Source organism: Lycium ferocissimum, chromosome 8 (assembly GCF_029784015.1).
Source record: "Lycium ferocissimum isolate CSIRO_LF1 chromosome 8, AGI_CSIRO_Lferr_CH_V1, whole genome shotgun sequence".
Classification (NCBI taxonomy): Eukaryota; Viridiplantae; Streptophyta; class Magnoliopsida; order Solanales; family Solanaceae; genus Lycium; species Lycium ferocissimum.
This window is the reverse complement of record NC_081349.1, coordinates 31917445-31944271: the sequence shown is the minus strand read 5'-3', so window position 1 is coordinate 31944271 and position 26827 is coordinate 31917445. Positions and strand designations below refer to the sequence as shown.

The 26827-nt window shown below is 32.1% G+C and overlaps 2 protein-coding genes across 5 annotated transcripts; one reads left to right on the top strand and one right to left on the bottom strand.

Moving 5' to 3' along the window:
* Nucleotides 1-9116: 9116 nt before the first annotated feature.
* LOC132068042 (protein PHOSPHATE STARVATION RESPONSE 1-like) lies at nucleotides 9117-17145 on the top strand. Of its 4 annotated transcripts, none has more exons than XM_059461505.1 (8): nucleotides 9117-10252; nucleotides 11920-12615; nucleotides 13665-13842; nucleotides 13972-14048; nucleotides 14137-14176; nucleotides 14448-14505; nucleotides 15057-15126; nucleotides 16732-17145. In XM_059461505.1, exons 2-8 carry the CDS (start codon nucleotides 12043-12045, stop codon nucleotides 17065-17067), a joined length of 1332 nt encoding a protein of 443 aa, XP_059317488.1. In that variant the 5' UTR covers nucleotides 9117-10252; nucleotides 11920-12042; the 3' UTR covers nucleotides 17068-17145. The 4 variants fall into 4 exon arrangements, with proteins under 4 accessions (XP_059317488.1, XP_059317487.1, XP_059317486.1 ...); XM_059461504.1 differs by having other exon boundaries at nucleotides 9118-9749; nucleotides 13665-13863; XM_059461503.1 differs by having other exon boundaries at nucleotides 9118-9807; nucleotides 13665-13863.
* Nucleotides 17146-17168: 23 nt separating this feature from the next.
* LOC132068044 (protein ACCELERATED CELL DEATH 6-like) lies at nucleotides 17169-19016 on the bottom strand. Its single transcript, XM_059461506.1, has one exon. The coding sequence runs from the start codon at nucleotides 18796-18798 to the stop codon at nucleotides 18247-18249; it is 552 nt and encodes a 183-aa protein (XP_059317489.1). The 5' UTR covers nucleotides 18799-19016; the 3' UTR covers nucleotides 17169-18246.
* Nucleotides 19017-26827: the final 7811 nt, after the last annotated feature.

Below are 26827 nucleotides of genomic sequence, written 5' to 3'. Positions count from 1 at the left end.
AAAGTAGAAATGACAAAGAACAAGTATTGCATTTCTTGCATTTGCTGACCTAATTTTATTTTTTATTATATAAAGAAATGAAACTCTTATGAGATAATATGCATTTTCTGATAGTTTATGTATCAATTATAGCCAAATAATATTTATCACATTAACATAACTCCTATTAAAGACCAAAGAAAAGATCTTGCACAAAATTAACATAACCCCTATTGAACGAGAAAAAAGATATCTACCCTAAATATATCCCCCTTTTTTCTCAACTAATTCCTCAAAAAATGCTCATAACTGTTGACTTAAAAAAGATTATTTTTACCTAATTTCTTCCGTTGTCATTTTCTTTTTATACTACCAATTTATTTTTTTACCTTTCCTTTTTCTAGCGTCTTTATTTCTTTTTTTTATACTAGCAAATTTTTAAAAATTCAAATTTGGATATTATATATATTATTTTAACAAATTACAAATTTGATTAGTAGTTTGTATTTTCAACTCCAAAGATATATACGAAAATCCATATATGAAACGTATATATCCAATATGTTGTACATATTTAAATAGTATGTATAGTAGATTTTGTTTAGTTACATGTATTATATTGAATATATGCTATCCATATATTTGATATAATATAGTATAAACAGTATATATGATATATTAGTGTAATATTTACATTATATAAACACAATCGTTATTTAATATAGCTATCATATAATAAATATATATTTTACAGAATAAGCCATTCAACATTAAAATAGAATTTTATGAAAATAATTTATCACAAATTTCCTAGAGCAACCTCATTAAAGAGGGAAGATAAGTTTTTTATTTATAGATGAGAGAGGAGCGAGGGGAGAGAGAGAGAGAGAGAGAGAGTAATTATGGAAGAGTGAGGAAAGAGGAAATGTAGTAATTAAAAAATATATTGATGGAGCATTGATGGAAATTAACCTCATATTTATTTTCAAAATGCTATATCTGTCATAAAACTTGCTATATTTATAATATTTAAAAAGATATGTTATTCTTGTATTTATTTCTGACTAACTGATGTGATGGGTAAAAAACTGAATTTTTTTTCACTTAAAAGCTCCTGATATCAAGTTGTGTGTGGATTTTGATCATTGGATTTCCTTGCCCAACAATTTGATCCATCATTCTCCTGCAAAAATTAATATATCAATTATAAGCAATTATCATGTATTTGGAAAAAAAAAAAAATTAAACATCCAAAACTAGTACTAATCCTTCAAAAAAAATTCAAACTTGCACGTAATTGCATTCTGAATATTTCATGCTCATTCTTCAAATCCAGATATTATTGCAGTAAAATTTGGTACTCTAACAACAAAAGCATTATCATGTTCCCCTGTCAATTAAATGAAATACACAGCTTTGTGATCGAGTTAGAGAACAAATGAGAGCATCCTGGAATCGCTAAATGTGATTTCGACTCAAAACAAACTTAATTCATAGCAAAAGTAGAAAAAGACTTACAGTCTGTGTTATCACGTTAGCATGCTCCTGAGCAACAACAACACATTTGTTGTCTTTCTTCTCCATCCTGTAAGCAACACCAAATGCTATTGCATCGGCATAATCAGAGGGCACACCTTGTTCCTCCAAGCTGTCGATCTATACGTAGATAAAGCACAAAGGGGTGACAAACTGCATAACAAATTAAAGAAATTAATGCAATCCAAGAAAACAGGGCAGCCATTGCACTAAGCTCCCGCTCTGAGCGGGGTCCGGGAAAAGACTGGACCGGAAGGATCTATTGTACGCAGCCTAATGCAATCCAAGAAAATAACATAAATAATAACCTAAAAGAATTATCCAAAAGAGTTAACAAGAATACAGATAGTTTAAGAAAAGAAAGAAATTGCATATTCGGCCAAGCAAATCATGAAAGCTGGATATGAAAACAGCGTAAAGACAGATATCTCTGGCTAAATGTCGTATTTCACAGTTCTTCCTTGAAAAAAGTTTCTAGTGCTGACAAGATGCCAGCAAAATTAGAAAGAAGTGGTGTGAAGCCAAGCTTGGCATGAACCACACAGCTAAATAACAACAACATAATACCCAGTGTTGTATTCCCACAAGCAAGGGCGGAGCCAAGTGGTGGGAAGGGGACGTCGAAAAATTACACTGCATATACAAGGTTAAATTTATTTTTTATGTATATATACTGGAAGTTGAACCCCCTTCGCTTCTTCATGTGTTTACCTTTTACATTTTGAACTCCTTTATTGAAAAGCTTGATTTCGCCACTGCCTATATGTGGGATCTGAAGAGGGCAGATTGTACGCAAACCTTATCTCCACCTTGAAGAGATTGAGAGGTTGTTAATGAAAGACCCTCGACTCAAGTAACACATTACAAGACAGCTTGAAAAAGACAATACAAGAGTAAACAAGGCATAGCAAATGAGACAGAGCAAATAATTGAGAAAGCGTAACATAGCATTCAGAACAAAATAATCTGATAACCTAAGCACAAGAAACAACACGTAGTAACAGTACAAGAAACAACATGTAGTAACATTAATCTAAGGACAAGAAACTACTAGAATAATGCTAATAATATCTACCCACCTCGCCTATCCCGTAGAGGAGCGAAACAATGCTCAACTGCCTTCTAAATTTATGAATTATACCCGGTTCTTTGAAACTGGGACAAAATTGTAGTTGTCAAGAACATAATTTGAATAATGATCATGTTGTAACCGCCGTTGCATCCTCATCCTACTATATCTGTGAAAAATTGCTGTATGTGTTTGTTAAATTGTTTCACCTAAATTTCCACTACATCCTTATAATGTCCCACTTAATTGAAACACCCTTAAGTTTGCCAAACCTAGTAGGGCATGAGTTCTTTAGGACACGGAAAATAATTTGTGGATATTATGATGTGAAAATATAAACTTATGCCCCGCAAAAAAGTTGTTTGGCTTGAGGGACCAAAAATGCAAATGCCCAAAGCATCTCTGTATTAGATGACGGGGCTGTACCAAGAAATGGGCCTATGAGACCTAATTAACTAGTCCATTGAGTATGTTGGGCCTACATAATTAATTCATTTAAATAAGGGCAAAAAACATTTATGTACATAGTAAGTGGGTATATTTACATAACATGACCATACCTTTCAATTTACAAAATATATCAATAGATTTGTCTCTAATACGAATCAAAATCAAAAAAAAAGTAAATAAAACACATTAAATAAACGATTTAACTTTTCTCTCTCCATTCAAAATTAAGAGATATTGTTTCCTCTAACGTTTGCTCTTTTATTTCATCCACTTTTCTCTGCCATTCAAAATTATAAGATATTGTTCCCTAATTTTCTCCAACTTTTACTCAAAAAGTCCATTCTAATCGCTAATTTTTAAGTACAAAGTTCATAAACCGTGAAAACATATATGTATAATTTTTGTAAATATGTATAACTGTATAAATTCATAATTTTTATTTATGAACATCTATAAAAATCTATATTTTGATTATGATGAAACATTCAAATGTATATAATCAAAGTATGTTAAATTAGAAAATATGTTAATAAATTTGTAATTGATACAAACCACGTCCATACAAAGCTCATACACTAGAAAATAAATATCTATAATTTTTTTTGTAACACCCGTTATAGTTTTTATGTATGAAATATGTGTAAAAGTTGTATGTATATTTTGATATGATAAAGTACATATAAATTGTATAAAATCGATCAAAGTATGTATAGATTATGAGAAAGTATATATGTATAATAAGTTTTCCGATTGATACAAACCAGAACATATACATTTCATACACTAATTCATATCGAATTTATTCGCATTTCATACACTTGTACCGCAGATATTTAAATGATATATAGCAAATTTCATACACATTTCATAAATATATTAGTTTTCAACATTTTTGAAAACTACGGTTTGTATAATATATAAAGATTTCAAACACAAATGATCACACATATCTCAAAACGATCAAACCAATTTTTATATACAATTAAAACACGCATCTCTTTGTAATATTGATTTGAAAATTTAATCTAGGAGAGAAGATGAATTTTAGGTCCGAGAAATGGTGTATATATATATATATAGAGGAGAGGGAGAGAGAGAGAAATCTTTTTAAAAGTGAGACCCAATTAAGCGCATTTAAAATCGATTCTTTTCCTTAAAAAAAAAAGCGTAAAATCGTGGGATCCCATTAAACCAAAATAATACTTAATTTTGTTAAAATAACAAAAGTATCCTTATATTTTATAATATAGAGTCTTAAATAGTATTATTAGGTCATTTTCCCTTAAAAATAACAACATATCCTCCTAATCCACAAGTGGGGTCTGCAGACATAGAACGTAGACATTACCTCAACTTTCGATAGAGAGGTTGCTTCCGATTTGAAATTCATCAAAATAGTGTAGGTAATTTGCTAGTTATTCACGCAAAATGTCCCTTTTTAGATAACCACTTAGATTTTGTCCCTATTTTTAGAGTTGTGCAAATATAGCTTTTGAAAATTATCCTTCCAATTAACATTAGATTCAGGTTAATATCCTCATATATTGCTCATCCTTACAAATAAAACATTACAATGTCATATTAGACCGTGATCTTATTGTATTCTCATAAGATTTTTTTAATTTTCTCAAAAGAGATCTTTAGATCGTGACTAAAAAGTCAAATTCAAAAAAAAAAAAAAGTGATTTACTAAATAATTATCCAAAAAGGGTCAATAGATGAAAATGTCACCCATTTGCCGATAACATGAACTTCCTATATTTCATTAAGATCTGACTTACCGTTTAAATTCCACAAACTGACGACATAAAGAGATGTCAAATACTAGTACATATAAATTTACACGTTATAACAAGCCAAATCATAAATCGCAACTGAGAAAGCGTTTAATTGCTGATTAGTTTTTTTCTTTAATAAAAAGAGTTCATATTTGAAGCAAGCTGGTTGTGACTTGTGACGTTTCAATACTCATCATTGATTAATATTATTAATTAATGATAATAGGACATCTCTAGAATCTCTAACTCACTATATTATTGAGTCCATTTCGAAAAAGAAAAAAAAATGTCTATTGCTTTTCTATGGTGTACCAAAAGCACCACAATCAGTTTCTTTACAAAGAGCCCTAATAATATATATATATAGTAGAAATGACAAACAAAAAGGTATTGCATTTGCTGACCTAATTTTCATATGTATAAAGAAATGACAATGAAAGAATATGCATTTGCTGCTTTTCCCTTTCCCCATTCCTTCCTTGACTATAAGATCTTTTCTTCCTTAATCAAACGTCTTATATTATAGAGCGGATTTAGAGGTTAGGTAACGGATTACATGAACCTAATAGTTATTATCCAGACCTCATATATATCAAGAAATTTATTAAATATTTACAAATATTTTACTGTGAAGTCAGTTATTTAGTATTAACTTGAAGACGTTGCAGGAATTCATAAACTTTAAATCCTGAGTCTGTCTATGTCGGATCCGAATTTTGGGAATAGATAATTTTTTGATAGGGAGCACTTAGCTCCGCTATTCGGGTGTTATCATCGAGAAGCAAAGGCTACAGTTCAAGAATCACAAACTACTGATTTATGTTATCTTTGTTGTATTTGCCTGAGGGTAGGTTAGAGGGTTGCTCTGATGCAGACTGACTTCCTCCAAGATCATGTATGTGAAACAACAATTTATTACCAAAGGGACGATTGAAAGAAGAGCGAATATAAGAATCTTCGAATCAAGAGCCTAAAATTGTAGGTAATCAATAAATTACGGATATAGACTAGTTATACCAAAAGAAGTACTGTATTTATAAGTTGTGTTTAGATTAGTGAATAATTTGAATTTTTTTTTTGGGGGTACTTTGATGGGCTAGCTGTTTGAATCTTGAATATATGGATAAGTATTCATCCAATAGAAACCACGTAATTAGCAGCAAATTATTTGCAATAATACACCATCAAATTGGATAAAGTTAATTACTAATTATTATATTGTTAGACTCCATTGCTGAAAAAGACGTGACAAGCTATAATAAAATTAATCTAAGTAGATATTATTCAATGAGATTCTCGATAGACCCATTTAAACTATCAACATTAACAGCCTAAAACAGACGAATATAAAATTTAGCGTCATTATTCAAAATCAGCGTCATATGATCCTACTCTTTTTGATTGATAATTTTGTCAATTAATCCTTATTATAGGATCAAAATAATGAAGAAGGCGACTATAAAAAATTTCACAAAATTGTGGACCTCTTTTTGTGAGCCATATTAGAAGGCCTGCTTTAATCTGGGACCCTCCATTGACACATAAAAAATAATATTGTAATCTCAACTCTCATTGGTTACCACTAATTACCATGTGCACAAGCAAACGAAAACGTAATCACAACAAGTGGTCCGTCCATACAAAACGATGTAACGAAATAGTAAGTAACCTTTCATCGTTAATTAGAGGTGAATTTAAATTTAAAAATAAAACTGTCTTTAATAAAAAACGCTTTACCGTTAAAATGATATCTGCCAATACCAATTCGGATTAATCAGGCTTTAAAATGAGTACCAGATACTACAAGAAACAAAAACGATAAGTATTCATAATACATCGAGAAGAAACCCAGAAAAAAATGTGATACAAAAATGTTGAAATAAGTATTCATAATACATCGACAAGAAACCCACCTGAAAAAATGTGTGATACATATCATTTCTTTTACATTAAAGTTTCAAATGTTGAAATAGGGATGCGTCAATTCATAGGCCAGAGCAAGAAGTCACGATCAATAAAGAGATATAGAAACTGATATAAAAGTTAAAACCATTTTTTCTTGAAAAAAAAATTTTAAAATTATTTTTCCATAGGAGTATTACTTAAGATCATAATCTCTTCTAACCATGCATTAAGTTCTACTCATGTTAGCTAGTTTATTTAGTTCCAATATTTAAGTTTGTTAAAGATTTATATTATAATTAAAAAAATAGATAACAAAACTTCTAGTATCACGAAAATTAATTTTCATATTATATATTAGGCAAAGAAGAATTTAAATGGAAAGATATGGATAATCAAATTCATATATGGTCAAACTTTTTAATAATAAGGTTGTTTGCATGAATTTTTTTTAATAGTTTTTATAACAAAATGCTACTATAGAGAACATATAATATAACATAATATCCAAATAGGTTCTAAATTATTTCGATCGTTATAGTGAAAGAATAATACTCTTCATGTCTCAATTTATGTGATACTTTTCATTTTCAAGAGTCAAACAAGAAAATCTTAGATTGCGATTTATTCGTAGGCCCGTTAAATATTTTAAATTGTTAAGTACTGTGACTTATAGTACTTTTTATGTAGTTTTTAAATATATAAATTATTTTCAAGAAAATTAAATATTGTATGTCCGAGTTAACAGTCAAAATAAAAAAGTTTGGCACTGAAAATTCGAATTGTATCACATAAATTGAGAATGATAAACCGTTACAGAGTTCTTGTAGCTGTTGTTTCTAAAAACAAATTATTTATTTTAAAAAGATTTTCAAAAAGTACTTTTGGCTAAAAAGCAATTTGTGTTTGGCCAACTAATTTAAAAAAAAAAGACTTTTGGGAAAAACTATTTTTTTAGCTTTTGAAAAACAGCTTATGCTAAAGCACTTATTTTCTCCTAAAAGCTTGGCCAAACACCTCACTTTTTAAAATAAGCACTTATTGAAAAAATAAGTACTTTTGAGGGAAAAATAAGCTTGGCCAAACAAGCTATTATTATTGATGGAAGTGTTACACATTACTCATATAAATAAACTTTTTGTGCTTTAAAAACAACTTTTAGAATTAAATTAATCACACGCACACGCAAGTGTGTATTAAAAACAAAAGAGCTGAGATAACCCAACATTTCATCTGTCATCATTCATCATCATAAAATCAATCATTCACTCAAATACTTTTTCATAAATTGGAATCTTTCCATAAAATACCATATCCCCACAAATTTTCCAAAGTCTTGTTTTTTTTTTTTTTTTTTTTTCCCAAATCAATTCTTGGATTATAAGGTTCATATTCTTATCTTTTACTTGAACTCCATGTTGAATTTTCAGTTGAATTTATGTGATCAATGTTGTGTTAATGTTGTTATATACTTATGGAGTTCAATTTTGTTTTCTTTTTTTATTTATTTATGTTGTGTTTGTATGATTGAATTTGCTTTAATTGAACTTGTAGGCTTTTGAAGTTTGGATATTTAAGGTTCATATTCTTACCTTTTATCTGAACCCCATGTTGGAATTTCAGCCTTAGGGTGTGTTTGGTATGAAGGAAAATGTTTTCCAAAACATTTTGACCAACCAAACACACCCTTAGTTTCAGTTGAATCTTGAGTTTAATTTGTCTATGTATACATGTGATCAATCTTGTTAAAATGGTGTTATATGCTTATGGAGTTCAATTTTCTTTTCTTTTTTTGTACTTTTGTAGGCTTTTGAAAGTTTGGATTTTTAAGGTTCATATTTTATCTGAACCCCATGTGGAAGTTCAGCCTTAGGGTGTGTTTGGTATGAAGGAAAATGTTTTTCAAAACATTTTGACCAACCAAACATGGGAAAATTGGAAAACATTGGAAAATGTTTTTTCCTCCATACCAAATGCATCCTTAGTTTCAGTTGAATCTTGAGTTTACTTTGTCTATGTATGCATGTATTCAATCTTGTTAAAATGGTGTTATATGCTTATGGAGTTCAATTTTGTTTTCTTCTTTTATTTATGTTGTGTTTGTATGATTTGAATTTGCTTTAATTGAACTTGTAGGCTTTTGAAAGTTTGAATTTTTAAGGTTCATATTCTTACATCTGAACCCCATGTTGGAATTTCAGGTGTGTTTGATGAAGGAAAATGTTTTCCAAAACATTTTGACCAACCAAACATGAGAAAATTGGAAAATGTTTTCCTCCATACCAAACACACCCTTAGTTTCAGTTGAATCTTGAGTTTACTTTGTCTATGTATGTATGTGATCAATCTTGTTAAAATGGTGTTATTTTGGTTATGGAGTCCAATTTTTTTTTTCTCTTTTTTATTTTATTTATGTTGTGTTTGTATGATTTGAATTTGCTTTAATTGAACTAGGTTTTTGATAATTTTCAGAAAAGTTTGCAACTTTTTGTTGTAGGCTTTTGAAGTTTGGATTTTTAAGGTTCATATTCTTATCTTTTACATGAACCCCATGTGGAATTTCAGCCTTATTTTCAGTTGAATCTTGAGTTTACTTTGTCAATGTATGTATGTGATCAATCTTGTTAAAATGTTGTTATTTTGCATATGGAGTCCAGTTTTTTTTTTAATTTTTTTTAAGCCTTAGTTTCAGTTGAATCTCGAGTTCTGTTTCCTTTTGTGTGTATGTGATCAATCCTGTATAAAATGGTGTTATTTGTTTATCGAGTCCAATTTTTTTCTCTTTTTTGATTTCTATTGTGCTTGTATGGTTTGAATTTGCTTTAATTGAACTGGGTTGTTGATAATTTTCAGAAAAGGTAGCAACTTTTTGAATTTTGGATTTTGTTTGTCCTTGAGGAGCTCGCTCAAGTTGATTCTTTGGCTCCTCTCTGCTCATTTCCTTTTTTTGGTTTCCAATCTTTAGGCTATAAAAATGATGAATGGATAATATTGTTTAAAGCGAAAAAGGCGCATCTCCGGCTGTGTTGATGGAGGTTGGTGCTATGAATCGATTGATTGGAAGGTGTCATTGGCGTTGGTTTAGTTGTAATTGTAGGTTTTTTCTTTTTTTGGTCATTTGGGGCTAGGTTACTAGTTACCTTACTTGCTTATGAGTTGTATGCCAGTAAAAGATGCAGAGAAGTAACTAAAGAAAAAGAGACCAAATAGAGTGGACTACTTAGTAGTAGTTCTTGTTGTCGCACTACTTACCTTACTTAACACGATTTCCTTATATATGTCTAGAAATCTTTGTCTTTTAGAGCCTGTCTTATCAATATAGCTGCAGCTTTCCTTGTTTCTATGACTTTGATGACTAACCTGCTATTAGAATATTATTCCTTTCTAAAATGGATTTTACCAGTAGAAAAGAGTTTCGGGTCATATGTTTGTTTGCTCTATTCTCACATTATGAGCAAATGGAGTTCAAGAAAAAAAGATTTGGAGCTAAAAATTCTAAGGCACTCGGTCAATTCCCAGTTGAGGCAAGAAACAATAGGTGATTTCTTCTCATATGTCCAAGCCTTGGTTGATGTATTTACCTGGTATCTGTGCTGGCGGGAGGTAGTAGGTCCCCCGTGGAATTAGTCGAGGTGCGCGCAAGCTGGCCCAGACACCACGGTTATAAAAAAATAATTCTAAGGGTCGCGGTTCCCAAATTCAATTAACTTGAGAGTAAGGAGAATCATGATATCAAGAGAATCCTAAAGGGTTGTGAGATTGTTTACTTTTCTATCGTGAATTCTGGTAGAAATGGAATTTGTGGAGTGTATTGACATATATGGCCGTATCCTATATTAGTATCTTTTGTGTTCTGCTAGAAATTGGAATCTTGTAGTTGAAGTGACCATACTAGGTTAGCTTATAATAGTTTAATCTGATAGCAGTGAACAATGTTATTATCATAAGATATGAGGTACTATGATATATTGGTAAATTTAGAATATTTGCCGTGCGACACACCCATAAGTATTCATCAGAGAAACTACAGAATTGTTGAAGCCAAAAAAAGAAACATACATAGCCTTAAACACAAATGTATAACGTATTTTTCTAGCTTTTTGGTGTAACATGGCCTCTGTAAATGACGTAAATTTTTATGTTAGATATGATCGGGGCTTTGCGCTCACTGTAATTTTTGACGCACTGTCTTAGTGCTGTCATATCATTTATAAAATATCATTACTTAAAAAGAGAAGTATTAATCTTTAACTTGGGATCTTGAGGCTTTAGATTTTCCGATGCATTTAGCCTATCTTTGGCAGCGGTTACAATATAAGTTTGGCAGCTACAAGAGGGTAATTATTCTTTATGATATTGTTCTGTGGTTAAAAACATAGCTCAAAGATTATTGATGTTGGACAAATGTAGGTTCCAGTATTTGCAATTGACATAACACTAAACACCATATTGCACCAGATAAGGCTAATATGATAGCTGCATTAGGACTGAAAGAACATCTACTTAATTAAATTGGTGAAGTAGGGCTGTAAAGTTGCCATTATTCAGTGAACAGCAATCAGAGAATGATTGAATTTTGCTTCCTTTTTTTCTGTTGTGTTTTATCTTGATTGTTTTAGTCTAATGTACATATGAACAAAGCCCAAATATTGTGTGTGAATTTGTCACCTTTCATCAACAATCTCTAAGTTCTCTTCATTTCCTTGTAATTTTTGTGACTTAAGTATAGCTTAATATTCCTTAAGGTTTTAGGGTCGGTTGCAGCCCTGTTCTTTTTGCTGGTTTGTGGATAATCGAATTTTTTTTTCTCACAATTGCTCTAAGTATATCTTTCTTTATAAGTAGCTATCTACTTCCAGCTTTATGATCATATTTCGCATCAAGAGTTCACAGTGCTGTAGTATTTTCATCTTCAAGTGTTTTTTACTCCATGAAACGCCTTGAATTTCTCCCCAATGTCAACCTTCAAATTTTTTGTTGCTTATTGTGAATGATCATGTCATGATTGGATAAGGAGTCGGCCATCAATTATTATTATTATTATTATTTTTTTTTTTTTGGGTCTTCAGTGGAAGTCAGATGCTGTGATTGTGAATAGTCATGTCAAATTATCTAGTTAATAGATATATGAGATTTATAATTTTCTAAATCAGTTTCAGTCATACTCCAATTTCATTGATGTAAGGTTTGTCTTTCTGGCCACAGATTTACGGCGTACAAGGTTGAGAACCATCATCTTAAAATTTGTGTTTTAACTGGGCAGCACAACGTAGCGAGTCGAAGCTTTTGTGCTAATCATAAATTTATTGATTCAATTTATGGAACAAAATGAACATCCGCCGTGCATTATGTATTCAAAGATCTAGTGAAGCACAACACAGTAACATGGGTGTCTCTGGAGCTATGTCGACATCTTTATCCATTTTGCCGTCATTGGAAGAGAAGTATCTGAAAGTTCCAGATTCTCTTCATGTGCTCACAGAAAAAGAGCAAACTAAGAGTGGAACAGTGGGGCATCAATTATCTTCCACTTCTGGACCCCACAAAGATTTTCACTTTTCTCCAACCTCTTCTCAAGAAAATAGACGACATAATTACCCATTTATTTCAAGTGAAGCTTCTGCTGCAACCTGCCGATCTTCACTCTCGAGTACACATTCAACATCATTGGATAATTACCCCATGGGGAACAACAATAATTCCTGGGGAAAAGATGCATATCATGACACTATCGATTTTCCTACGACTGTTCCTGTTCAGAATGGCCAAGTCGAAAGCCTTGCAGCTAAGAGATCTGATTGGCAGGAGTGGGCTGATCAGCTAATTAATGATGATGATGTTTTGGGTTCGAGTTGGAGCGATATTCTTGTTGATGTTAATCCTCCAGATTCAGAACCTAAGGTTCATTCCTTAACCTTTAGTGCTAATGTTTCCACATTTGATGTTCTTTTATGCTGAACAGATGTTATAGTTTTCAAATTTATGATCCCAAGCATAACAATAATTATTGTGTCTCTTATTGATAATATTTATGCTAGATGTTTTCTGATGTTAGACTTATAGGCTGTTTGGACAAACTCCCAAAATTTGCTTATTTTGAAAAGTGCTCTTCGTCAGAAATGTTTTTTAGAAAAGTAATTTTGGAGAATTTTGAAGCTCACTTTTGCCAATAGTACTAGAACAGAAATTTGCGCTTGACCAAGGTTCCAGAAGTGCTTTTGGAGAAAAAAATTCAACTTCTGCTACTACTCAAAAACACATATTTTTTCCTAAAAGCTTGGCCGAACACCTCAACTCTCTAAAGTAAACACTTCTCTCCAAAAAAAAAAGAAAAAAGAAAAAGCACTTTAGGCTTCCCAGAAGCTTGGCCAAAGGCTTAATTCTCAATAACTGTTAAGTTTGCTTCTATTTGAACTGAGAGGACTCATTGTAGATTCAGTTACTTCTTGCTCCACCTTTAACATTTTTTGGTCATATCCCATTCTTATTTCCCTTTCCCTGCTCTTTTGTTCCATTTTATTACTTTTTTCCTTTGCTATGTTAAACTGTGTCGGAGCTTCTTGTTGACATCCACTTTTAGTAAGTTACCATAGCCGGAAAAAAAGTGTTTGGTTTCCAAACTTAATCTTTCAGATGCATATTCTTTTACTGGGAATGTCTTTCTGCCTCCTCTTTTTTCTGCTTTATGTACATGAAGCAAAATTCAGAAATGTTGTTACACAAACAGATTTGTTACTTCCTTGTTCATATATCACTGATGTTCCCTTTGGCCACCATCTTAGTGGATTATGTTTAAAAGCTATTTTTTTTATTGGTATCTAAAAGCTGTTGACTTGTTTAGTCCTTTATTTCAACACTTCTTTGCGAAGGAACAACTCCTGATTGTATGATACGAGTTCCTTGTTTCCTTTCTATTTTATTTGACATTGATTTCTCATTTCTCATATCAGTTTCTGGGAGCATCTGAAGTTCTTGCTTGTCAGCCCCATACTCTTCCTCCTGCTCCACCGCTGGCTGCATCGTCAGGGCAAAGTTTTCCAGTTGGTAGCCCGTCTTCTTCCACAGCACTAACAAAGCCTCGCATGCGTTGGACACCTGAGCTTCACGAAGTCTTTGTAGAAGCTATCAGTAAGCTTGGCGGCAGCGTAAGTGCGTGGCCTCTTTGGTTCTATGTTCTGTTTCTCTTTTTTAGCATTTATGAGGATTAAGAGTTAATGATAACATTATTATATCTGATTCATGAATTTGACTTTATAGAAGCTACACCGAAGGGAGTCTTGAAGCTCATGAACGTTGAAGGCCTAACCATCTATCATGTCAAAAGCCACTTGCAGGTATAATATATCCTCCTCATTAACCTTTCTCCAACTGCATTGAGGAGTGAAAATTTATTTACCTTATACATTTTATTTTGAATTTCAGAAATATAGAACTGCCAGATACAAACCAGAACCCTCGGAAGGTGGAAATTTCTCTCTGATTAGTTGATAAACTTTTGCCTCCGTCAATGGTTCAGCTTACATCTTTGCTAAAACGAAAAACATGCATGTTATATCTCTCATGCTTGCATTTCCTGCCTCTCTAGTTTCTTGTGCATGTCTCAAATCGATGCCCAACTGTGAGTAAACTTAGGGAAACTAGGTTGAATTTGCTGATGGTCTAGTGGACATTCTCACAGTTTTTGAAAGAAGAAAAAATTGAGATTGATGGAGATTGTAATCTGTTCATTGCAGGAACACCGGAAAAGAATCCCACTAGTGTGACAGAGATGCCATCTTTGGACCTAAAAACGTAAGTCTTTTTTTTTATTTTTTATTATTTTTATAAGGGACCTAAAAACATAAGTCTTTGCCGTCACACTATGCATATCTGTATATTATGCAGCCACCACATCTTGGATATCTGTTCGTTATGGGGCATGACGTTAAACATGATGTCATATGAGCAAAAGTTTCTTTGATTGTCATTTTTTACTGCAAATCCATGTAACAATGTGTTATTTTACAACTGCAGATTTCACTCCCTCCACCTTTTTAAAATTTTAATTTGACTAGCCAAAAATTTAAGGGTAAAGTTTAATTTCCATAAAATTTTATGAAAAATTTAGAAATGAAGATCATCTTTTACAAACTTTGACATTTATATGCAAAGTTTGTCCATATGGTGTAGAAGAATCCTACAGAAAGACCAGAAAGTATTTCAAAGTTCATATGAAGTTCTTGCGATAGCAGTATAAAAAGTCAATTTAATCCTGGTTGCATTTTTCGTTTCTTGGATAAAGCAGTTGAAATTCTTTTCTGTTGTGACCGACTGTTGAAACTTTATCTGGTTTCCTTTAATAGGACCATGGGAATAACAGAAGCACTAAGATTGCAGATGGAAGTACAAAAGCAGCTTCATGAACAACTTGAGGTGTGTAAATTATCAAAGTCTCCTGCATTACTCGTGTGTCTATTCTTGCACCTGTTTTCATTGTCAAATCAGAAGTCAAAGCCTCTGGATAATTGAGAACTTAAACCTCAAAAATTACATCCAAGATTTATCACCATTTCAGCAACAGCTCGATGTATTCTTCACATCCGGTGCGATCCTGCTGTTAGTTGGTCATTATCCATGGCATAAGTAGCTGACAAAATATCCGTATTACTTATGTGGCGGGTAGTTAGAAGCTTTGCTGAGTGAAGCTACTTGAATTAGGCCCTAAGTTGACATCTGTAATTTCATCAAACGTCAAATTTTAGGGAGTTATAATCACAGCGCCTAGTACAAATGAAAGAAAATTGCTTCTCTCTCAATTTGGAGCCTGTGTTGCTCTACTCAGGCGCGCATCTGATCTTCCAAAAATAGTACGTTTTTAAGGATATGACACGGGTGAGGCAACATTTTGAAGAGTCCATGCAGCATAGCTTGGAGCTGATTCCTTTATCATCTTTAGTGTGTTTTAGGGAGCCTTGTGGATCGGTGCGGAGGGGGTACAAATTAAATGAAACTTTCAAGCTTCCCTTCAATTTTTTTTTTTTTGATGATGACTGTGCTCGGGTCAGTTTGCGCGCACCTCGATTATTCCACCAGATACCTGTTACCTCTCACCAAAGACAGATACCGGGTAACTCTGTCCACTAAAGGCTGAGGCAGATTCATGTTTCCCTTCAATTATGGGGAGATTTTAAGGGGCTGAGGGTGTCAAACCATAGCTTTTCCTGAATAAAATTCCATGCAACCCTATGTCCGAACTGTTTCCATGCTGCCCTATTAAACTCTGACTATGCAAGTTAATCGATTGTAAACAGGTCTTAGTTGTTCCATTTAAAAAGCAGGTCCTAATGGGCGAGCTACCATTGTTGCTACTATATAGTTTGGCAAAACCCATTAGTTCTGGCTCAAACCCTGTACTTGTAGTTAAAAATTTCACTTAGATGTACCCGCAAGGGTGGCTCAGTTGGTTGAGCATGGGGCTTTCATAATGGAGGTCTCAGGTTCGAAACCCCCAGCCTACAACAGCAGGGGATTTGCCTTCTAGGTCGAACTCGTCGCACGGGGCTTGCCTAGTGCGGGTTATCTCTCCTATGTGGTTTGCGATCTATTGCACAAGAGCTGGGTTTACCCTGTGCGCACCCGAAGGGTAGCGGCTGCGGTTTCCCATGTCATCAAAAAAAAAAAAAATATTTCAGTTATATGTATAAACAATCTACCCAGAATCCAATAAGTAAAAGAGATTGTGATCCAAAACGCATAAACAAAAAACAAAAAATTCTAGCTCCGCCTCTGGTCCTAGCCGTTATCAGAAGAAATCACCTGAGGAGCCAGGAAAATATCCTTTCTTGTCCATCTGATGATATTTAATGTATCTGGAAATGCATTATTTTTACTATTCATTCTCCGTTTCCTTTTTTCTGTTTTCTAGAGTCTTTGATCACCTCTAATGATGATTGTTCCATAACTTCTATTTTCTATCAACTATGATTATGAAAAAAAATGTCAAGTATATTTATAATTTGAACATATCCCTTTCCTCAGATCCAAAGAAGGTTGCAGTTGCGGATCGAAGAACAGGGTAAATACCTCGAAATGATGTTTGAAAAGACAAAGGACATTGGGAAAGATTTAAAGGTATCATCATCAAAAACAGATGGACTTCCTTCACCATCAACCGAGACGAAGCATTCGCCTCCCAACTACAAATCAGAAGCACTCGAGAAGGATCCTGTTAGTTTGAACGATCGTTCAAGTTCCATAGGGAACTCACCGGACAATAAAGCTTGTGAAGATCATGACTCCGATGGTAGAGACTCGTGTTCACCGCCATCGAAACGAGCAAAAGCCTATGAAAAATTAGCTCTTCATGAATCTTGACAGACTCATTTGTAATATGTATGTAAATTGTCTTTGCAAATGTTGTTGACTTGATGAAAGCTTCTAGCTTAAACATAATTGTGTCTTTTTCGCTTGTTCCCTTCCTCCCACCACCCCCCCCCCACCCCCGACCCAAGGGATCAACTGTGTTCTTCTCTAATCACAGGATGACTCGAACCACCATCCCGTAGGTTACGAGTATGCTAATAGACAGAGGATCTTCAGTCCCATAAAGAAAGTAGCTTGTCTGCGATACTGTTTCATTGAATGTACCGGTCATCATTCTATATAGGCTTAATACAGACGGAGACACCTACGTTGCCACAATTTTCTATTTAAACACCTCAAGTAGGTCTCATTCTGATTAAACATCTGTAGTTAGGGGTGTTCAATGAAAATCCAAACCAAACCTTGGGAAAAAAACGACATTTTTTTTGTTTGCTCTTTAATTTTAGAAATTGACGACATCTGGTTCCATTTTGGGTTTAAATAGGAAAAAAAAAAAAAAACTGAGAAATCCTAACCGAATCGACTTGTGTCAATTTATTTGTCTTTCCTTTTTAGCCCGTTTAAAAAATGCATCTTTTGTTTTTTGACAACTCTTTATTTTTAATTTTTCACATGGCATGTTTTAGACCACAATATAAAGGGACATTTTAGTACATTCTACATATTTATAGAATGTACAAATTGAAGCATACAGTGTAACTTTTCTCAAACTTAAAGGATCATAACTGTTAATTATATACTTATAAGGAACTATTTGAGCCTTACCTCAAACATAAGAACTATTTTGTCAGTTTATCTTTTTATCTTTCTGCTTAGGTGCCACATTTACTGTGCTGAAACTAATCCGACAATAAATAAAGGTTACCTAATGATGCAAAATATTCTTACATATACATTGAATATACTAAATAGCACAACATACAACACATAACGAAACACTACATGCATTATACTCATATGTCTTCAGTCAATCATCTTAGAATTATAACTAGCAGAGGCGGATGGAGCATTGTAACGGGCGGTTCAATTGAACTCCAAACTTGTGATGCGGAGTATAAATTTATGTGTAAAAATTTACTAAAATTATAAAAAATTCTAGATATGAACCCATAACTTTAGAAATATAATGGTTTGATGCTAAAAAAATTAAAATTTTGAACCCCCTAGAGTTTAAATCCCAGATAATTCTCTGATTATAAGATAGAAAACTAACACGTAAATTAGGAAAAAGAGGCAACCGATGACACAAACAGTAACAGCAAGACCACCTGAATGTGCCAAAGTAGCATACAAACCAGTTATAAATGCAATTACAACTGCTGACATTGAGAGAAACTGCAAAGTCGTTGCAACCTCATAAATGTTTATTATAACTCTCCTCTCTTCTTTGGTGGTTGCCTGATACAATGCCATGATGAAGTAGCTGAACACAGAGCCCGCGGAGCATACGAAGGCTATGGCATCGGTAACAACGAATGCACGGAATGCTGTGTCCCTCGTAAGAATTGCCATCCCTTTATTAGGGCTATCGCGGTCGCTCTCAAAACCTCCTGGCAATGTGAAACCGGCAGCGAAGGTGACCGTCACTATTAGTGTAGCCACAACTAGGTGCATTTGAGCTGCATGATTAATAATATAGTTATAGCTCTCTTTTTCATCATCATCCCTTTTCTTTATTTCATCATCATCCCATCGTATACGACTAAAATCCATCCACGGCATCCCTATATTAGGGCTATTGATCTTTTTTATGGACAGGTGACCTAACCTACTTCTTACTCCCGTCAGAGCTATCTAACCTCTATTGTCTTGCTAGCCCCGAATACATTAACCGTGCTTGCAAAACCATTATATAGAAAAAGTTAACTATATTAAACTCTTCTTGATTAATCTCCAAAGGAGAAATTAAACGCCATTGTTTTCCTTTGACCAAAAGAAAGGAATTTGTTCTTTGCCCTGACCAGCAGAAAGGGATATATTTAGCTCAGCTGTTTGCCTTCATCAAAAGAAAGGTATACTTTGTTGTTTTCTTGTTTTGCTTTTTAGTTTCCTTTAATGAAACATATATTAGTGCAATATGTATTATAATTAATTTCATATAGTTTGACTTGACACAAAGTTTAATAAAAAAAATAATACTTTTGAAATTTGTTGTTTTAAATGTTCCATAACATCTGTGTGGCTATAAAAACTTCTGATTAAAAAAATATAGATCATTCTTTATGAAATGGACTAATAAGAAAATAGTGCCAAACAAAATGAAACAGAGCAGTACACAAATATATACGACTTTCTGCAGTGAATTAAAGATGTAATTCCAAGCATAGACACAAAATACACCAAATTTTTTGTGTACCTTTTTTTTGCAGCAGAGAATTCAAAGAAGCTCACCACCAAGAAATTGTTGCAAGTACTACTGTGTTTCACAAAAAAGTTGCCGCAATAACTTTAAAAATAATGGATCGAATTTGGAGTACTGTGTCCATTCTGGAAAATCATTTATCAGCCTATCTTGATACATCTTGTAAGGCTATACATTTTCAGCATGAACATCTACACCTATATTTTCCGTGAAACAGAAAAATATTGGGGTGGGCGTTCGGTTCTTCGGTTCGGTTTTATCAAATTTTGGTTCGGCTATTTCGGTTTCGGTTTTTTAAAGGTGGACACCGAACACCGAACCCAACTAGTTCGGTTCGGTTTTTTCGGTTTCGGTTTTTTGAAGTTCGGTTCGGTTCGGTTTCGGTTTTTTCAATTCGTTTTTTTTTTTTATATGATATTAGAAGCGATTCCATTTACACTAATTCATATTCTCAAAAGCAATAAAACATAAAACTGATAAATTGAAATCAAAATCAAACAAACAAGATACACAAAAACAGAAAATCATAACCGTGATATAGGATTACTCTGTGTTATATACATACCGTAAGAATAATTAAGAAAACACATAAAGGACATATATTAATCCTAAAAACACATCCTAGTTACCTTTCTTTGTTAAGGGTATTTGATTTTCTCAACTGAAGTGGAAAATTAGAGATACAAAAGCAAAAGAGGGCTTGTTACAATTGAGTTTGTTTGGGCTTAAACTTAATGGCTTGGACTATTTTAATTTTTTTTTTTTGGGTAATGTATTAAATTTTGGTGGGTGTTCGGTTCTTCGATTCGATTTTATCAACTTCGATTCAGCTATTTCGGTTTCGGTTTTTTTAAGGTGGACACCAAATACCGAACCAAATTAGTTCAGTTCAGTTCGGTTTGGTCCGATTTTTCGGTATTTATGCCCACCCCTAGAAAAATATTATTCCTTGACAAAGATTTTATATTATGTCGTAAAGAACTTTTACGCTATCAGGTTATATTGACATGCAATAACATGGAACTCTCCTAGTCAAGCATGACATGATAACATGAAAAATAGAATAACAACCTGCAACAATTGATTAAATTGACAATAACAGTATTAGAACATACAGGGTGCGGATCCATTGTGTTGGTTATGGGTTCACCATATGAATCCAATAGCTTTTTCCTAGATCATGTATATATATTAAGAAATCATCAAATCATCATATCATATCATCATATTATTCTAAAAGTGGGAAGACCCTAAGTTGAAAATTTGAATTATCAAAATGTTGAATTATCAAAATGTCCATTAAACGTTAAACGACATTTTTACCCTTACAATAAAGTATTACTATTTTATCAACACTTATGTACAAAAAGGTAAATAAAAATTCTAATGAAGATAATAAAAAAATAAAAAGTCAGATTAGTGAAATGCAAACGTGGGACTTAAAATTAATAGCAATTAGTATAGCAGAAATAATGAAAATGTCGTTTCTCAATGTAAACGTGGAACTCAAATTAATAGCAATTAGTATAGCAATAGTAATGAAAATGTCATTTCTCATGTTAACGCAAGTATGCAACATCAGCGGGAGAAAACCAAAAGATATACCATTATATAGTTGTTGAATTATCTTTTCATAAAAAATAAAAAAAAAATAAAAAAAAACAAAAACAAAAACAAAAATTATCAGACAGTACTTAATAATTAAGTTTTTATAAGTGAACTTTGAAATCAATTTGTTGTTAACTCAAGCAAGTTTTTTTTTTTTTCTTCTATGAGCATTCATAAAATATGTTCTTGAAAGACCAAATATTATTGTAAAATTGAGAAATTATAATACCCTTAAAATATTAAAAATTAATCCTTCATAAAAACTACATTAATCAACAATCTCTTCATTGGAATTTTAAACGGAAGATTTTAAAGAGTTGCATTGAACAATTTCATGAATTACTCATTCAAACCAGTACATGAACCAATTAACTCATATTAATGATCAATTTTCTTTTCGTTTCTGTAAAAATCAAGAGAATTTGAAGAGTTTCATTAAATAATTTAATATAGAATTTTGAACTTGAACTTAGAATTTTGAATGTCAATAAGTTTTATATCCCATGCATGCATGTTAGTAATTCAAATAAAGTCCAAACCAAAACAAACTCAACACTAATGCTAACAAAAGAAATTCAATTCTACCACTAGGAATGACAATAATGTTAGACATCTATTATTTAGTTTTGCATAATTCGTTTAGAGAGTGAAAATATATAACTTAATTTTTTTTCTTCCATACTTATTTTAGCATGACTTAATATTTTTAGATTATAGTCATTTTCTTTATGGCTCATTAGGGGGCCCCGTGCACTAAGCATTTCCATTATGCGCGCGGGTCGGAAAGGGCGGACTACGGTCTATGTACGCGGCCCCCACATTTTACTCGCAAGAGGCTGTTTCCACGGCTCGAACCGTGACCCTCCCAGGTCGCGTAGCGGCCAGAATATTACCAGTTACGCCAAGGCTCCCCTTCTCTTTATGGCTTATTAATTAGCAATATTTATTTTAACCGATTTTATTATCTTTTTTGGTTGAATATTTTAACACAATGCGATCACTCATCTCACATTTTGTGTTATTTTCTTAAGAAACACCTTAATTGACTAAAGAGATATTTGAAGTAAAAGTTATATGTTTTGTATGAAGAATTTTCCAGAAAAAAATCTGAAAAATCCGAGAAAACCGAATAACCCGAGAAAACCCGAGGTTGAAAAACCCGAAGTTTATTGGTTTGGTTTGGTGTATAAATTTAAAAACTCGAAGCTTTGGTTTGATATTTAAAAAATTCGAATCAACCCGGTCCATGTATACCCCTACCGTCAAATCTAACTAATACAGTTGGGCAAATATTTGACAGAGAATAAAAGTATTAACATTTTGCAAATTCAAAGGATCAAAACTTTTAATTACTCCCTCCATTCACTTTTACTTGTCCACTTTGAACTTTTCACGTTGTTTAAGAAATAATAAATGAAGTGCATAATTCATCAATGTGCCCATATTAATTAGTGCCTATTTTTATTAGATTTGAAAAATGGTTTGAAGTAGTAATTAAAACTATGGGTAAAACAGACAAAATAAAATTGTCTTCTCTTGATATGCTAAAAGTGACAAGTAAAAGTGAAAATCTATTTTTGAAATACTGGACAAATAAAAGTGAACGGAGGGAATATATACTTAAGGAACTATTTGAGCCCAACCTCAAACACAAGAGACAATTGTCATTTTCTCTTATTATTTTTCTGCTTAATGTTTGACTCTTAAATTACACGTGTGTTTTTTATATCAATTTACGTGGCTGACTGATAAATCCATAAAGAAACAAGAAGAGCAGAGCCTCGCAACAATAAAGAAGAAGAAATTATTCCGTTAAGTAAAGTTGTTGGAAATTTGCTGCTATTATTTCAGTTTGCTAATAAATGCCATTATTTTGGTAAGTTTCATCTATAACGAATTTGGGTTGATATAAAATTATTTACCTTGATTAGTTCAATGACACTTGTAGTATTGTAGTGCTAATACAATCTCAGCGATAAATCATGACAGCCAAAAAGAAAAAGAAAAAGAAAAAAAAAAGGATAAATTGTTTGGTTTTGTTAAACTCGAGAAGCTACGCTATAGCTCTGGAGCAGGTTCTTCGATTGGATCAATGCATGTATGAACCCTAAAAAAATCCCGAAGGTCTAGTCTAGAAAAAACCCGGATTTTGTTGGGTTAGCTTTTTGGTAGGAAAGGCGGTCACGGAAGAAATGCCCTACCAATGAATAGATTAGTCTACTAACGCCAACAATCTCTTTCTTCATATAAGAGGCAGATACCTTATATATATCCTAAACTATAAATATAAAATAAAAGAGAAAGATAGATATTCCCATGGTAGGAATAGGGCAGTTGCACTAAGGAAGAGAGCTAGGGATTTGATAAAGGTGATAGGACGGGGTTCCAAACTTTGCTTAGTCTCAAATAGGGCGCAAGCTAGGGACATTACTATATGAATGAGACTTCATCCTTATTACATTACAAGCGATACCTCAAATTCCTAAAATGCTCCTCTAGTCCCGAGCTTGGTAAATAAGGCGTCCTACACTATAGCTCCGCCCCTGCTTGCCAATGAGTGCCATTGTTACTGGGAAATTTACATAAATGTACTCTTCGGCCATCTAGTTTACCAAACATGGCCGGAGTGTACACAGCCTATACACTTCGGCTGTATATGTTGTGTATAGGTATGTATATTATATGTGTGTGTGTGTGTGTATATATATATTACATTGTATGTATGTATAGATATGTATATTACATTATATTATACTAGTGTCACTTGGCCCATGCTAAGCCCGGGCCCAATACTAACATTGAAAATAATTTAAAATTACTTTTTATTTTTTCTTTGTGACATTAAGTTAATGGGGAGTAGTTTGACATTTTCTAGAACTCCTGAAAACTAAATCATAATATAAAAGTTAAAAGAAGAATTTTTATTTATTTTTAAATAAATTCATGATATAAGATCTCTTCTCTTTTTTATTTCATTAAATGCTTTTGAGAACATACTATCTTAAATATTTCAAATTGAACTTTATCATATGTTGGATTAATTTCACTCAATTTTTTTGAATTAAATCAATTTTGACTAACCAGTTATTGCAAAAAGATATTTGAGTGTTCAAGAAACAACCTCAAATAAAGAAAGAAACTATGACTTGTTAATAGTGGATAAGTGACGTATAATTAATGAGAAATGAACTACTGCATTACAAAGCAACAGTCTGTTGACAAAGCTAATCATTTGTTTGCAAATGAATTTCTTCTTTATTTTTTTTATATCACTAGGTATTTCACTATCTATTGTTGAAATTCAACATTAAATAGACCAGTTCACTCTTTTTGCAAAACATTCCAAGGAGAAAGAACAAATACGATGATTGATTTTAAGCTCAAATTAATAAAAAGCACAAAATTATATTCATTGATTTTATTAGCTATCCTAAAAGCACTACTTTCAATAGCAAGCTAGCCATATAAGAACTCAACAAATTATAGTAATGTAAAATTCTAAAATCTCTAGAGGAATACTACAAGGAATATTGTTAGTGGAATATACAGTGTTTGAGCTTAAAATAGGAGACTAAGATCTATAAATATACTTGTAAATTTCTATGCTAGTGATACCCATCTCAGAAGACGGAAGCACTAAGCAATGAATATGCACAATAGCTAATATATCTTTGTAGATTTATTATGGTATAGTGTAATATGTTTCTTGATTCCTTCCACCTCATTATGTGCAGGTATTACTATTTGGGTAGTCAAACCGATTTTCTTTTATTATATTTTTCTAATTTTTTTAAAAATATTTTTAATCACTAACTATGTGGACTTATAGTATTTTGAATCATTAAAATAAAATTTATACATTTGAAAACTACACAAAAAATATATGAATTAGTAGTTATTTTATTTCTTGAATGGTTGCACTCCTACTTTAATCATTATATTTTTTTAAGATTACTTTTTTGTTGACAAAAGCTTGTAAATAAAATAATACAAACATCACATGTCTGTTTACCACGTAGAAAATTAGTGACTAAACATCAGTATATGTAACGCAAAAAAGCGGGTGTCGGGGGGGGGGGGGAGGGTGGGTATTGAATTAGGGTCTTGCAAAATATCTCAAAAGTATTTTTATTCACCAAATTATGTGATGGCAATTAAAGTTATATTAAACTAAATTAAGGGCAAGAGGAATAAGACAAAATTTTAAAGTTGAAGACCAAATCAACAACACATGTCGCTTCAAAAAGTAACTCTAGGAAATTACAAAAACGATCCTGTGAGGACTACAAAAACTTTTCATTCTTGCTTATATATAAAAGTAATGTATAGATATGTATGTTACATTATACGTATGTATAGTATATGTATATTTAGTATAAAGTGTGGGGTATACAAAAAAAACCAACAAACCGTACCAAACCGATAATCCGAATCAAACCGAGAAAAAAATCTGACTAGTTGACTTAGTTTGGTATTGGAAAAAAAACTCGGCCATAATTGTTTTGCTTTGGTTTTAACTAAAAAAAAAAAAAGTCAAAAAAAAAAAAAAAAAAATCAAACCGAACCAAATTGTACATGTATACAAATTTTTAATATATTTATACATATAAGATTTACTTATAATGTAATTTATAAATATTTCTTAAGTTTTCTCATAGTTTTTGTCTTTTAACGTATTATTTCAAACTTGGACATAGAATTTTAAATGTTCCAATAAGTTTTATTGCCCATAGATGTTAGTAACTCAAATAAAGTTCATACTAAAACCAAATCAATATAAATGCTTATAACAAAAGTAATTCAATCCTAACACTAGGAATGATAATAATGTTGGATATATGTTCTTCAGTTTTGCATTGTTAATTTAGGCAATAAAATAAATAACTTAATTTTTTTCTTTGTCATGTAATTAATACTTATTATTCGTACTTATTTTAGCATGACATAATATTTTTAGATGATAATCATTTTTATTATGCCTTATTAATTAGCAATATTTATTTTATGCTATTTCATTGTTATTTTTGTTGAATATTTTATTATAATGTCATCACTCATTTTACATTTTTGTTATTTCTTAAATGTATAGTTGCATCTTACTAGAACTAAAGAAATATTTGAAGTAAAAATTATTTTGTATGATTTACTTGAAAATTATAGTATTGGTTTGTTTTGGTTTATCGATTTAAAAATCTGACATAATTGATGTTGTTTGGTTTTTGAAAAACCCGTATCAACTCGGTCCCTGTACACTCATAGTATAAAATATATGTTATCTATACACTGCACATATTTTGTCAACTACATGACCGAATGAAATCTGGCCGTAATTTTCCTATTTCGGTAAGTTTCATATGTTGCTAATTTGGGTCGGTAAGCTCTGCATCAGTTTCATAAACAATTGTTGTCATCCACATTGATATTCTTTCAATTGTAACTAATCAATACCAAAGTGAATTGGCTCCTAAAAAGAAAAAGGCAAAGCCTGTATAAAAAGATCAAAAAGAAAATAGAAAGAGAGAAAAAAACAAGAGCTTATCACCATAGATTGCTTCTTCAACACCAAAGTAAATTGTCACCCAAAACAAAAAAGGCAAAGCCATTAGTAAAAGAACAAAAAGAAAAAAGAAAGAGCGAGAAAAAAAAAGAAGAGATTATCACCATAGATTGCTTCTTTAATACCAAAGTTAATTGTCTACCAAAAAGAAAAAAACAAAGCCAGTAGTAAAAGAACAAAAAGAAAAAAGAAAGAGAAAAAAAAAACAATATATTATCTCCATG

Bases quoted from the DNA above. Each gene is read 5' to 3' on its own strand.
- LOC132068042 (XM_059461504.1), top strand. From the start codon at position 12,043: ATGAACATCCGCCGTGCATTATGTATTCAAAGATCTAGTGAAGCACAA. The intron at 13,864-13,971 runs GTGCGTGGCCTC...TTGACTTTATAG, and splicing joins TAAGCTTGGCGGCAGCGTAA to AAGCTACACCGAAGGGAGTC. The intron at 15,127-16,731 runs GTGTGTAAATTA...CCCTTTCCTCAG, and splicing joins AGCTTCATGAACAACTTGAG to ATCCAAAGAAGGTTGCAGTT.
- LOC132068044 (XM_059461506.1), bottom strand. From the start codon at position 18,798: ATGCCGTGGATGGATTTTAGTCGTATACGATGGGATGATGATGAAATA.